The sequence below is a fragment of the Penicillium nucicola genome, assembly GCF_028828085.1.
Source record: "Penicillium nucicola strain IBT 29836 chromosome Unknown utg000005l, whole genome shotgun sequence".
Taxonomy (NCBI): domain Eukaryota; kingdom Fungi; phylum Ascomycota; class Eurotiomycetes; order Eurotiales; family Aspergillaceae; genus Penicillium; species Penicillium nucicola.
The window spans coordinates 2,183,625-2,196,747 of NW_026643129.1; the positions used below are offsets into that span (position 1 = coordinate 2,183,625).

At 52.0% G+C, this 13,123-nt stretch overlaps 5 protein-coding genes across 5 annotated transcripts; 2 read left to right on the forward strand and 3 right to left on the reverse strand.

The window, feature by feature from the left end:
• Nucleotides 1-59: 59 nt before the first annotated feature.
• N7511_005887 (dimethyladenosine transferase) lies at nt 60-1,445 on the reverse strand (the record flags this gene model as incomplete). Its single annotated transcript, XM_057128264.1, has 5 exons — nt 60-741; nt 815-879; nt 931-1,152; nt 1,211-1,248; nt 1,304-1,445. 5 exons carry the CDS (start codon nt 1,443-1,445, stop codon nt 60-62), a joined length of 1,149 nt encoding a protein of 382 aa, XP_056984781.1.
• Nucleotides 1,446-1,619: 174 nt separating this feature from the next.
• On the forward strand, nt 1,620-4,535 carry N7511_005888 (U4/U6-U5 snRNP complex subunit PRP6; the record flags this gene model as incomplete). Its single annotated transcript, XM_057128265.1, has 1 exon — nt 1,620-4,535. The coding sequence occupies one exon, from the start codon at nt 1,620-1,622 to the stop codon at nt 4,533-4,535; it is 2,916 nt and encodes a 971-aa protein (XP_056984782.1).
• Nucleotides 4,536-4,971: 436 nt separating this feature from the next.
• N7511_005889 (MFS transporter) lies at nt 4,972-6,511 on the forward strand (the record flags this gene model as incomplete). The annotated part of the gene is made up of 3 exons (XM_057128266.1): nt 4,972-5,123; nt 5,176-5,632; nt 5,687-6,511. 3 exons carry the CDS (start codon nt 4,972-4,974, stop codon nt 6,509-6,511), a joined length of 1,434 nt encoding a protein of 477 aa, XP_056984783.1.
• Nucleotides 6,512-7,560: 1,049 nt separating this feature from the next.
• On the reverse strand, nt 7,561-9,096 carry N7511_005890 (TADA1 family protein; the record flags this gene model as incomplete). The annotated part of the gene is made up of 4 exons (XM_057128267.1): nt 7,561-8,252; nt 8,326-8,434; nt 8,491-8,765; nt 8,892-9,096. 4 exons carry the CDS (start codon nt 9,094-9,096, stop codon nt 7,561-7,563), a joined length of 1,281 nt encoding a protein of 426 aa, XP_056984784.1.
• A 487-nt stretch (nt 9,097-9,583) lies between these two features.
• On the reverse strand, nt 9,584-12,972 carry N7511_005891 (FUSC family protein; the record flags this gene model as incomplete). The annotated part of the gene is made up of 6 exons (XM_057128268.1): nt 9,584-9,684; nt 9,732-9,893; nt 9,951-11,036; nt 11,092-11,500; nt 11,550-12,863; nt 12,925-12,972. 6 exons carry the CDS (start codon nt 12,970-12,972, stop codon nt 9,584-9,586), a joined length of 3,120 nt encoding a protein of 1,039 aa, XP_056984785.1.
• Nucleotides 12,973-13,123: the final 151 nt, after the last annotated feature.

Genomic DNA, 13,123 nt, shown 5'->3' on the forward strand with positions numbered 1-13,123 from the left:
ATCATCCAAATTCCCGGCTTCATCATCGGATGTTTCGGGGCAGAGGCATGGTGCTTCGCTCAGTTGAAATGAATTCCCTTTTGGTTGAATGCCCACAGCAACTTCAAGAAATCGTTCTCGTCACACATTCTCGCACGTCTCTCTCCGAGGTCAGTGTCATCCTCCAAGACCTGGCGCACCTTTTCACGGACAAGTTCTGCAACCTTGCCCCGCTTCTTGCGCGAAGCTCCGTTCTTAAGCGCTGCTTCAATACGAGCGTTGGTCTCCTCCTTGAAGAAGTCAGGGACATCGTCGTCATCCATGTCCATGACCTCGTCGGCGGGCTCCTCAGGAGCCTGCTCCTGCTCTTCGCCCATATCCATCATCGCATCGTCATTGGCAACCTCAACCGGGCCATCCTCAACGGGGATGTCATTTTGCGCACACCATGTTCGGTAGTTGCCTTCTAGCATTTCCATGATGCTTTGAGTTCCAATGAAACTAGACCGGAGGGTCTTGTTCTTACGCACGAAAACGATGCGCAGCAGTCCGTCCCATTCCTCGTAGTTGATCTGCGGCCGTGGGTTCTTGGGAACCATTCGGATGACACTAGACTCGACCTGGGGCGGGGGCTTGAAGTTGTTCTTGCCAACCTTCATGATGTGGTCGATCTTGGCCCACATTTGCGCGTTGACAGAGAGTCGACTGTAGAGCTTGTCGCCGGGCTTGGCGAATAATCGCAGGGCGAATTCACGTTGGAACCTGTACAAGAGTTATGTTAGATCTCAATGGTAACCATCGCTTGAGCTAGAAGGCACTGCCAAAAAAAACTTACATGAGAATACAGCTGCGCGGAGCCGGGGAGGTAGCCAAAAGCTTGAATGTGAGAGGAGAAGAAATCTATGTTGCATTAGAAGAGTCACGACCACTGCAATATCGGGTTGTGTTTACCTGGTAGGGGGTATTACTGATGCAGACATCAAAATATGGGAGCTCCGTCTTCATCACGTCTCCAAGAATAACTTCTAGGCGTTTTTGGTATGGGGTGGATTGGAAACGCTTGGTGACTTCGGCAGCCATACGAGGGTCCAATTCGACGGCGATACACTTCTTCGCCTTCTCAAGAATCTTGGCTGTCAAGTTACCAGTTCCGGGACCGATTTCAAGGACGATCTGCAAATTGTTTATCGTCAGTGTTTGTAATTCAAGTCGAATTCCTTGAAGCACTCACGTCGCTTTGCTTGAGCTCGGCCTTTTCCACAATGGCAGCTAGACATCCAAACGTTAGCCATAGCATATATTTAGTAGACAAAGTGCAGCGTACCTGCAATACCAGGGTTCTTCAAAACGTGCTGGCCAATATCAGTGTTCATCTTGAAGATGCTGTGAGCAGCTTTGGTCTTGGCGGCAGCATCTGAAAGACCCTGTGAAGCGTTGTTACGCTTCTGTCTCGCAACTTTAGGCATTTTGTATAAGAAAACCTCGCGGACTCAAGGATTGGAGAAAGAGCAAGTCCTGCGCATCGACTTCAATGTGGGCACTTTTTTTTGGCCGATAAGATTGCCGGCACCGGATTAACTTTTCTCACGCCCGCCTTTCCTTCGCCGTCGATCTCGAGCTTCAGCTTCGTCGTGCCCAACATGGCGTCTGGACGAAAAGATTTCCTGAGCCAGCTGGCGCCCGATAACTATGTCGCTGGTCTTGGTCGTGGTGCGACCGGTTTCACCACTCGCTCCGATCTTGGCCCGGCGCGCGAAGGTCCTACGCCCGAACAGATCCAAGCTGCTCTAAACAAGAGAGCAGCACAACTAGGTGCCGCTGCACCTACTGCCTACGGAAACCAATCGCGCGAGAAAGGCGGAAAAGACGACGAGAAGGAAGAAGACGATGAGCGCTTCCAAGATCCCGAGAATGAGGTCGGACTATTCGCATACGGACAGTTCGATCAAGAAGACGACGAGGCAGATCGCATTTACCAAGAGGTAGACGAGAAGATGGACAGGCGTCGGAAAGCTCGCAGGTTAGTCGCATTTCCCATACATTTCCCCTCGAACCATTTGTTCATCGGGATAGCCCCGGTTGTTTGGACAGAGTACCGACTTGAATCGCTCGCCACCTACAGGGAAGCCCGTGAAAAACTAGAAGAAGAAGACTACAATCGAAAAAACCCGAAGATTCAACAACAGTTCGCCGATTTGAAACGAACCCTTGCCTCGGTGTCCGAAGAAGATTGGGCAAACCTCCCCGAGGTTGGTGATTTAACGGGCAAGAATCGACGAGAGAAGCAGAACCTCCGACAACGTTTCTATGCCGTTCCGGATAACGTCATTGCTGGTGCTAGAGACTCGACCCAATACGATACATCAGTCGCCGATGATGGAGCGCAACCTGATGGCGGTGATGGAGAAACTGATGGGACCATGACAAACTTCGCAGACATCGGTGCGGCGCGTGATAAAGTACTGAAGGTCCGACTGGACCAGGCTGCGCTGGGATCGTCGGCCGATACATCATCAGGAAGCGCCACGAACATCGACCCCAAGGGCTACCTAACTAGCTTGACGCAATCCGAAGCGAAAGCCGGAGAAGTCGAGGTCGGCGATATCAAGCGAGTTCGGACCCTATTGGAATCTGTCACTAAGACCAACCCGAAGCACGCTCCCGGTTGGATTGCACTCGCCCGTCTCGAGGAGCTTGCTGGCAGGATAGTGGCCGCCAGAAACCTCATCGCCAAGGGATGTGAACTATGCCCGAAGAGTGAAGATGCTTGGTTGGAGAACATCCGACTCAATGAAGGCCACAACGCCAAGGTCATTGCAGCAAACGCCATCAAGAACAACGACCGGTCCACGCGACTCTGGACCGAGGCCATGAAATTAGAAACCGACACTCGAGCCAAAAAGAACGTCCTCAGACAGGCCATCCTACACATCCCTCAATCCGTACAGATCTGGAAAGAAGCCGTCAATCTGGAAGAAGACCCGGCTGATGCGCGTCTCCTTCTGGCCAAGGCTGTTGAGATGATCCCTCTCTCGGTCGAGCTGTGGCTTGCTCTTGCTCGCCTGGAAACTCCAGATGCCGCCCAAAAGGTCCTGAACGCTGCTCGCAAGGCCGTTCCCACCAGCTACGAAATTTGGATTGCGGCCGCTCGACTCCAGGAACAGATGGGCACCTTCGCCAAGGTCAATGTTATGAAGCGTGCTATCCAGGCTCTGGCTCGCGAAAACGCTATGCTGAAGAGAGAAGAATGGATCACGGAAGCTGAAAAGTGCGAAGCAGAAGGTGCTGTTCTCACCTGTGGTGGTATTATCCAAGAAACTCTCGGATGGGGACTGGATGAGGATGACGACCGAAAGGACATCTGGATGGACGATGCGAAGTCTAGCATTGCCCGTGGTAGGTATGAGACTGCCCGTGCCATCTACGCCTACGCCTTGCGAGTCTTTGTCAACCGCCGATCTATCTGGCTGGCAGCAGCAGACTTGGAGCGTAATCACGGGACCAAAGAAGCCCTTTGGCAGGTCCTCGAGAAAGCCGTCGAGGCATGCCCTCAGAGTGAAGAACTCTGGCTCCAGCTCGCCAAGGAGAAATGGCAATCCGGCGAGATTGACGATGCACGCCGCGTCCTTGGCCGCGCCTTCAACCAAAATCCCAACAACGAAGACATCTGGCTGGCTGCTGTCAAACTCGAGGCCGACGCCAAGCAAACCGACCAGGCCAGAGAGCTCCTTGCTACTGCTCGTCGCGAAGCAGGCACCGATCGGGTCTGGATTAAGAGCGTTGCTTTTGAGCGCCAACTCGGCAATACCGACGACGCTCTTGACCTCGTCAACCAGGGCTTGCAACTCTTCCCCAAGGCCGACAAGCTTTGGATGATCAAGGGCCAAATATACGAAGCCCAGAACAAGTTCCCCCAAGCACGCGAGGCATACGGAACAGGTACCCGCGCCTGCTCCAAGTCTGTAGCACTCTGGCTTCTCGCCTCCCGCTTGGAAGAGAAGGCGGGTGCCGTTGTCCGCGCCCGATCGGTTCTTGATCGTGCCCGCCTCGCGGTACCGAAGAGTGCTGAGCTCTGGACCGAAAGCGTACGCGTTGAGCGCCGCGCCAACAACATTGCGCAGGCGAAGGTCCTCATGGCGCGCGCCATCCAGGAAGTCCCCACCTCGGGGCTCTTGTGGAGCGAAAGCATTTGGCACCTCGAGCCGCGTGCCCAGCGCAAGGCCCGCAGTTTAGAGGCTATCAAAAAGGTGGAGAACGACCCGATTCTGTTCATCACCGTCGCGCGCATCTTCTGGGGTGAACGTCGTCTGGACAAGGCCATGACCTGGTTTGAGAAGGCCATTGTTGCCGACAGCGATTATGGTGATGGCTGGGCTTGGTATTACAAGTTCCTTACGCAGCACGGCACCGAGGAAAAACGGTCCGATGTGGTCTCCAAGTGTGTCTCGATGGAGCCCAAGCACGGCGAGATCTGGCAGTCCATTGCGAAGGACCCGGCCAACGCGTATCAATCGACTGAGGAAACGCTGAAGCTTGTCGCGAATACCATCCAGTAGCCCGTGTTTTTTCCTCGCCGTGTTCGTTCCCCGGGTGTTTTAGGCGCATAGATGAGGCATTGAACCGTTTTACCTTGTATCTGCCTGTATGCGAGACTAATATGCAATCGGACATCTAAATATGGATCCCAATTTAAAAAAATCCCCCATGAAAGGGGGCAAAACCTCGGCAGTTTGGCAGTTTGGCAGTTTGTCAGTTCGTAAGTTCGTATAAAATTGTATAAAATCGGACATAAACCACCCACAGCCCGCAAACCAACGCTACCGATTGGCCACCGAAACGACCGGTGGAGATTTTGTCGGGTTTGAAGGTATACAATCGGCGCAACAGCCGAGATCGTGCCGGTATCCGTGTTTTTCTTCTTGACATGTTCTTATATAGAACAGACCCAGCTATGGGGGCTTCTTGTGACTCCATCTCTTGGACACTTCATCCATGGCCGACTTGGAGAAACAGATGACGCAGGCTGTGGAGGAATCCCAGTTGGTGGATTTCGACGGCCCTGATGATACAGAGAATCCGTTCAATTGGCCGACCTGGAAGAAAGGTCGCCAGCTGGTCTTGATGGCCTTTAATACCTTCATAACGTGAGTGGCACGCTTCAGTCGAGTGGACGCTCTAACCAGGGGACCTAGATAGACCGCTGGCATCCTCCATGTTCACCCCAGGGGTCAGCGATGTGATGCAGGAATTCCATGTTACAAGTAGCATGCTGGGTTCGTTCGTCGTCTCGGTCTATATCTTGGGTTACTGCTTCGGTCCATTCCTCATCGCTCCCCTGTCGGAGATCTATGGCCGTGTGGCCCTGTACCACAGCTGTAACCTGCTCTTCCTCATTTTTACCATCGCCTGCGCCGTCGCTCAGACGATGCCCCAACTCATCGTCTTTCGCCTGCTGGCGGGCATGGCGGGTGTGTGTCCGCTGACCATTGGCTCGGGGACGGTCGCCGACATGGTGCCCAAGGAAAAGCGAGCCGGCATCATGGCCATTTGGGCGATGGGCCCTATCCTCGGCCCTGTCGTTGGCCCCGTGGCTGGCGGCTTTTTGGCCGAAGCTGAGGGCTGGCGCTGGGTGTTTTGGGTGATTGCTATTGTGGTAGGTCTACTATTCCAGTGACGGAAACCCCCAACTGAAACTAACCGTGCTTAGACGGGTGCGATGATGGTCCTGACGATCGTCTGGTATCGCGAATCCTATGGCCCCGTTGTCCTCGAGCGCAAAGCTGCTCGTCTGCGCAAGTCCACCGGAAACCCGCATCTCCGGTCCATTCACGACAAGGGGAAACTGGATCGAAGACTGTTCCTCTCGGCACTGGCCCGCCCTTTGAAGCTGCTGTTCGGCTCACCCATTGTGTTCCTCATGGCCTTGTTCGCCGCCACGACCTACGGCTATCTCTACCTCATGTTCACCACCATCACCTCGATTGTCGAAGAGAAATACGGCTTCTCCCATGGCGTTTCTGGACTGGCCTTTTTGGGCTTTGGCGTGGGGAGTATGTTGGGGTTGATCGTCACAGGCGTAGTCGCCAATCGAATCGCTGCCAATCATATCCAACGGGGCTGCTTCACGCCTGAATCTCGTCTCCTACCTATGATGTTCGGCTGCTGGTTCATGCCTGTCGGCCTGTTCTGGTACGGCTGGTCAGCCCAGGCCGGTGTTCACTGGATTGTCCCCATCATTGGCACTGGGGTCTTTGCCACTGGCCTGATGACGGTCTTTATGTGTGCCAGCACCTACCTTGTGGACTCCTATCTACGCTATGCGGCGTCAGTCACCGCGGCAAACACGGCCCTGCGGTCTTTGGTCGGAGCCCTGTTGCCTTTGGCGGGACCATCGATGTATGCGGAACTAGGACTGGGATGGGGGAACTCTTTGCTGGGCTTCATTGCGTTGGCGATGTGCGCTGTGCCGTTCTTCTTCTGGAAATACGGGGCGCAGATTCGCACTCACCCAAGATTTCAAGTTAAGCTGTGATACGCTTTGGATCCATTGAGACTTTGACATTCAACTCACTGGCATTCATTGTCGTTGTTTCCATCAACGATATCCATCTCTTTCAAGAGAGCTGGCCCAATCTTGCCGAAGCCCTTTCCGTGAGAACCGGTCTACTGCAATCAAGCCGGCTTGATTGCAAACGTGATACCTGACCCGAGAAGCATAATCTTCCTTTTGAGGATCTTCATGGGATATCACTATGGTGATCCCACCTTTGCGACATCCGAGGGTCACTGCTGACAGGATCGGCATTCTATCATGAAGCTACAGCTTCGGCTTCGGCTCAAGGCTCATATATTAGCCATAGTCTATTAATACCCTCGGGTGTTGGCAAAGATCTGCACATGTTCTGCTAGTCTAGCCGTGAAAAGCTCGCCGAGCAGGTGATGGCGAGGAGATACTCATGCTCAAAAAGAATGAGACGGGGAGATTCAAAGCTTCTAGTACTATATATAGGCAGCTTGGCTACAATTACAATTATTTTCGTTAGATTCTTTTAAATATTCTCGAGACAATGAACAGATTTGATGGCATGTGAACTATATAAGTAATTACAGTGAAAGGAATGCAGTAAAGGAATGGAATTCATGGGTATCGAACAAGCTTGACCTTCCCCAGCAAGAGAATAAAATGGTCATTGATTCACTTTTTCTTCCCTTGTTTCTTGCCTCCTGATTCACCCCGTCCCAACTGCTCTGTCTTGTCTTTTGGATAGGAAGTGTGATATTATACATCGCCAGGTCGACTTGATAGCGACCGAGATCGAGAGGAAGGTGAGAGAAAAGCAGGACAAGACAGAGACAATCGAGAACGGATCACAAAGACATATCTTCCAACTCCAAATCCATATGCAAATCATGCGGCGTCACAAGAGTGACAGCCTCCCTAATACCTAGACGCCGTGAGCCTTCCTCCCTCCAGACCGAGAACAGAACAACAAAAAAGGACCAAAAAATGTAATGTAGCAGCATGTATGAAAATAAAGAGAAATGGGAAAAGGGAAAAAGGGAAGGGGTATAATAAAATTCTCATGCGGCCATGGACAGACACTCGTCAAGCAACGAGCTCAACTGTTCTCGGTCACCAACACCGCCTCCTTCCCAGTCCAAGAGAGACTCATCTTCGTCCAGGTCCATCTCGTCTTCGGCGGGTTGTTTAATATCCTCATGCGGTTCCACTCCGTTCTCAACACGATCTTGCTTTTCTGTTTCGAGCTCATCTTCAAAGTATCCGCCCATGATTTGATCCACAATCAAGGGCATATGGCCGAGAACACCGCCGCCCAGCTCGAGAGTGAGTCGCAGGTCTCTCACACCCAGGGGTCTCCGAACCTTGGCCTCGCGTGCTTCAACAGGTAGCAAGCCTGTCGCAGCATCTTTCGCAATCTCACCTCGGGTATATGCAAGTTCTTCCATTTCAAGCTGTTGCCGATATTTGCGCATCATCATGTTGTTAATTGTGCCCGATGGTCCGTTCGAACGTGTGCGTGAGAAGACTGCGGATAGTACTTCCTTGACAAAGGTTTCCGTTGCAATGGCCATGAACTCTGCACAGGGGAGACCGGCACCGCTGGGGAGGGATTCTTCGTAGCATATGGGGACCATGCGTGAATAGATAGATTCGGCATCCGGAAATTCACCAGTTTCTGCAGCGAGGGGTTGGGCATATCGTTTCCGAATTTCCAGTTCCCAGTCTAAAGTGAAGAAACCTTTGTTAGGGTCTGTAGTTGGGAGAAGGATGTCCACGGGTACGAAGACGATATCCTGTCCGATGGGGGAGTGGTGGCGCCTTACTGGTTTTGTTCAGCCCGCCTGCACTTGCGGGGACCTGACTGGGTAGTTTGATTTGCTTGACCAGATGAGATTGCTCGAGCTCCGTAGGCAATGTCTCGTAGTTATCACGCTAGTTGTCTTGTCAGCCGCTGGTGTGAAGATATCGCTGTCGCGAGCACCACCTACCTCGGTGATTGCCTTGATGCGCCGGCGGTCCCTTGGAGGTAGTTGCATGACCTCCGTCTTCAGCCTTTGTTCCGCAGCATCTCCGGAGATGGGTTTCGACACGGCCGAGGGCTTATCGTTGGCTGATACCCAGTTTGCGACGCCATGATCAGGGAGGTCGCGCGTGAGGTTTCCGATGAGCGCGCATACAAAGTTGTTATGTAGATGTTCATTTTTCGGGTCTGCACATAAGAAATAATCCACTCGTGACGCGTATTCGTTCTGATTGTAATGTCCTAGAATCGGGCAAGAGGTCAGGAGGTCAGCTCATCCCGTTCAATTTGCGGGGAGAAAGGAAGCTGTCTCCAAAAGGCTCTAGCCTTCGCTCTCTCATCAGACAGCCAATGCGCTTCAGCACATACCTAGTAGGAAAAGGGCTGTGGACTCCTTGTACTCGCTCCACTTGTCTCCGATGGCGGCCTTCAAGTCCGTGTAGGCATGCTCCAGGTCCAGCCGCGGCACCGATACCAAAGCTCGGGATGTCTTGATTGAGGTTGCGCCATTTGGCGCAACGCCTTTGTTATTTGCAGAGTCACTGCGACTCAAGGCGGCCGGATCGATCTGCATGGTTGGAGAGCGCGACGGTCTACGCCGAAGGGCAGAGTATATTGGCACCTACGCCTTCATCAAGGAGGATTCCGGGGGATCAAATCTCGCAGACTTGAAGGGAAGATAGTTCCATATAAGAAACCGATGAAGAGACGATGGACACCGATGAGGGAAGAGAGTGGGCGATGGGTTTGGGGTGGAAGGGAGGTTTCCGAGTTGCGAGTTTCCCCGCCAGAAACGGATGCATCGACCTGCGCCGAACTCAAGCCTACACTTTTTTTTTCTTACTTGGGAGATCGCTTCAAGATCAAGCGCATTTGGGAGAAGGGTTGCGCAATGGAGCTCTGGATAGGGTCTCAAGCTAGCGTTTTTACATCTTTATTGAATCCCCTCAATAACCGTCAACCAAGGTATCGCCATGGTCGTCGCTTCTACAGTGTAGATCAGTTCGATCGTGATCAATGGCAGTATGGGATATTTTTCTGGTCAGAGGCTCAAGAGACCTTCAAGCTAGCTGGACTACATCTTCACTGAGCACACCAAAGAGCTGTCCGATTTCCGCAATAATCTCCATGATCTCGTGTGATAATTGACCAGTGACGAGGACTGAAGAGTCAGCGATGAATGAAAAAGAGTCACAGAATAAAACTTACTGTAGGCATAAAGCAAAGCGCAGTCCTCATCGGTAGTATGTTGTGATACTTCATAATCCAAACGGTAGCGATAGATGCGACCTAGCAGCCGGTCACGGGCATGTTCAATGCTGGGAAGCACATCGCTCAAGGGGTATTCGAGCTTCATCGAAGAAGCCATGACTGACATGTTGGTTAGCACCATATCTCACAGAATATGCGTCATTTGTCATAACTCACCTGAGAGTAGATGACTGATGCGAGCAGAGAGTTGCTGTCTCTCTACTGCGGTGTATCGAAGAAGACTGATCTCGCCTTCGGTGGCAGGATCGTTCTTCATCAATTCAATGTTCATGGTGTGGAATGAATTCACCATGATACGGGTGCGGCGAACGATGTTGGCATATGAGGCTTCAGGGAACGCACTCTTCAGCTCAAACTCGTTTCCAGCAGCACTTTGAAGAGACTCCAATCGTGCTAAGAATCGCTCGATCTCGAGCTTCTCTCGCGGAGTCATGTAAACAACGTTCCTCTCTTCCATGGCCATGATCGAAAGGGGGTCTCGCCTCCATACAAGACCCAGGTGTAGCCAGAGAAGACTGAGGCTTTCCTTCAATCTGCGTCTTGCACTGATGGGCCAGATTAGCCGAGTGATGATGATTCCCCAAATACAGCCCGACAGAACAGCAACAACACGATGGAGGGCGATTTCGCTCATAATTGGATTCACGCCTCCTTCATCTTCGTCGTTGTTTGCTTCTTTTTGGGCAAGAGAGTACCCGTATAGCACAGAGAGGTTGTAAGTGAGCATAATGAACCGGCCCATCGGACCATTGCCTCGAACAATCGTAATGTATCCGGTCCATAAAGCCATAAGCCATCCCAGGAATGCAAGGCCAAACACATTTCCTGACGTAGCCTCCCATGCTACGATTGCACAGACGGCCCCCAGGCAGGTACCGAGGAAACGCGCATATCCCGTCGTATTCGACGCACCGATTGTCATCGAGCACACCAACATGTATGACAGCAGACCCCACTCTCCTCGCCAGTGCGTATAGAAAGGACGAGTTGAAGGAAGAAAGGCAGGCAGGGCATAAAGTGCAGCTCCTGCTCCGACTTTGATGGCGTACTTGGTGTCATCTCTTCGAAGGAACCCAAGCGCTTTCCATATGCGGTAGCCTAGTCTCTGTTTCGTTGTATCTTGCGACGAGGGTGCTTTGTGGGCACGAACATTGACGGCGACTCTGTCATGTGCAATCAATCCGTCCGATGCATGGCGACGATGGTTGATGTGATTATTGGCATGGACACTAGATTCTGGTTCTGCGAGGGTCAGTACAACGTCACAGGAGCTTTTGGCGTATCTTGTATTGCTTACCGTCATCAAAGTGACCCATTTTAGCAGCCTTTGTGCCTGTTGACCACTGCCAGATTTTAAGCCAGGACCAGGATCGTCCATTTGGTCGTTCCTCAACTTCGAGCTGTAGCTCATCCAAGATGGCTAGCATCTCTTGGAGCTGTTCGCCGAATTCAAGGAGGGAGAAACTGAAGTGACCACAACTTGCTGTTACTTCCTCGAGATCCGCTTCTGCTTCTTGGGTCTTCATGTTCATAGTTTCTTTCTGCTGGTAGAGCGATGCAAGCGTCTTTTGGCGCGAGTCTTTGTAGAGTTCAAGAGCTCGATCAAGACTGATCCGCAGCCGGCCATTCACAGAGACCTTGTAATTCGGAGCAGGCCCAAATGGGATCTCCTTGAAAATTTCCTTCAATGTAAATGCCAACGATCGCTTCATTCGGTCAGCTGTTGTATGGGAGAGATTTGAGCTTTTGACTTACCATTGATGGCCCCAAGTGTGAAATGAAAATAGTAAAAACATCAGCTGGGAGAAGAGACGGCCTGGGTGTTGATTGAGCGCTTTCGTTTTGACGAGAGCGCATGGAGCCGCTTGGAGACAGTTCCTCCTCTGGTCGCTCAACGATAGGCTCCAAGAATGACCCGTCAGGGAATGACCACGATCGCTCGATGGGGGTGAAGTAGTCATGAGATGAGCTAGCCTGTTGATCATCTACGGAGCTAGATTCACGGGCAATGGTCTCGCGGATCAGACTAAACTGGAGGGACGCAGCATTGCGCAGTCCTCCCATGTTGTGTGTGATATCTTGCACCCAGCGTACAAGTTTTTTCTCAAGTCTGTACTCCTTCTCAGTGCCAACCACATAATGTTCAAGCTTCGCCTCTCGAACAAGCTTATCAAGCTGTCCGTAGGCCTTTCTATGCCTGGCTTCTGCATCGACAAACTCAGCGGATTTCAGCTCTTCCTCAGTGCCGCTCAAAAAGCTCTCCGTAATGGTGGTCATCATGATTGCCAATGTATCAGTGACAGTGACAAGGTTCGCGCGCAGCTTTTTTCGTGCCGAAATGGGAAAAATGAAGTAAGATACCGCCATGACAGCTACCACACCCATGAGGACCATCTTCAAGACCTGAAAAATCTTGGCAAGAGATAGATCACCACTTTGTACGGCGCCTTCTTTGGTTAAGACGGTAATGGTCGAAAGCGCAGTAAGTGAACATGCAACGTTCACCAAGGGATCACCGAGTCGTTGCTTGGTCCAGCCGACAAAACCAAGTCCACCGCCACAGAATACAATCAAAACCACTGCATGGCCAAGGGCAGGCCGTTTGAGTGTGTCCTGGAAGAACATCTCCACGAACATACTCGTGATGGTCAGTATAGAGGAATAGCAGAATGCCAGGAACGCGCATATCAGGGCCTTGAACATGCCACCCTGGGACCTGGCTGGGTGAAAGTAGACTGTGACTGTGGCGACCATATGTTTCCCATCCTGATGCCCAAGGAATGCTGATACTGCGGGTATGAACGTCGCAAGAGATCCGAGGAAATAGGCGAGACTATATTTCAACACTCCAATCCCCAGCTCTGATCTCCAAAATTGATTCGTCTGGTCCCATTTATTGTTGACATAACGCCAGATCCTTGGGATGTATGCATCATGATGTGTCTGGATCTCGTTTGTGAGGAGACCGCGCCGCTCATCGTGTTCGTCGGTTGGGGTGGAATTTCGGAGGTTCACGAGGCCTTTGAGGCGCTGACCTGTTTTGGGGAGCACAAAGGTCGCCTGGCGCAGCTTCGGCGGGTGTTAGCAGGTCTTCAAACCCCCACATGGGGAAGAGAATGTGAGGGCATACTGTAGGGCGCAAGCGGCGCGAGCTTGAGCTTGAGCTTCCAGACGGCATCTTCAGGTTCACACGTCACGGAATTTGCGTAAACTCATTGTACAAGCCTCATGGCGGAGAGGAATTCACTGGGGACTCGAGACGTCACAGAGTCGGAGGTGCGGAGAGCTATGCAGGTCAAGTTGTTGGCCGGCTGCGATTGGAACAATAT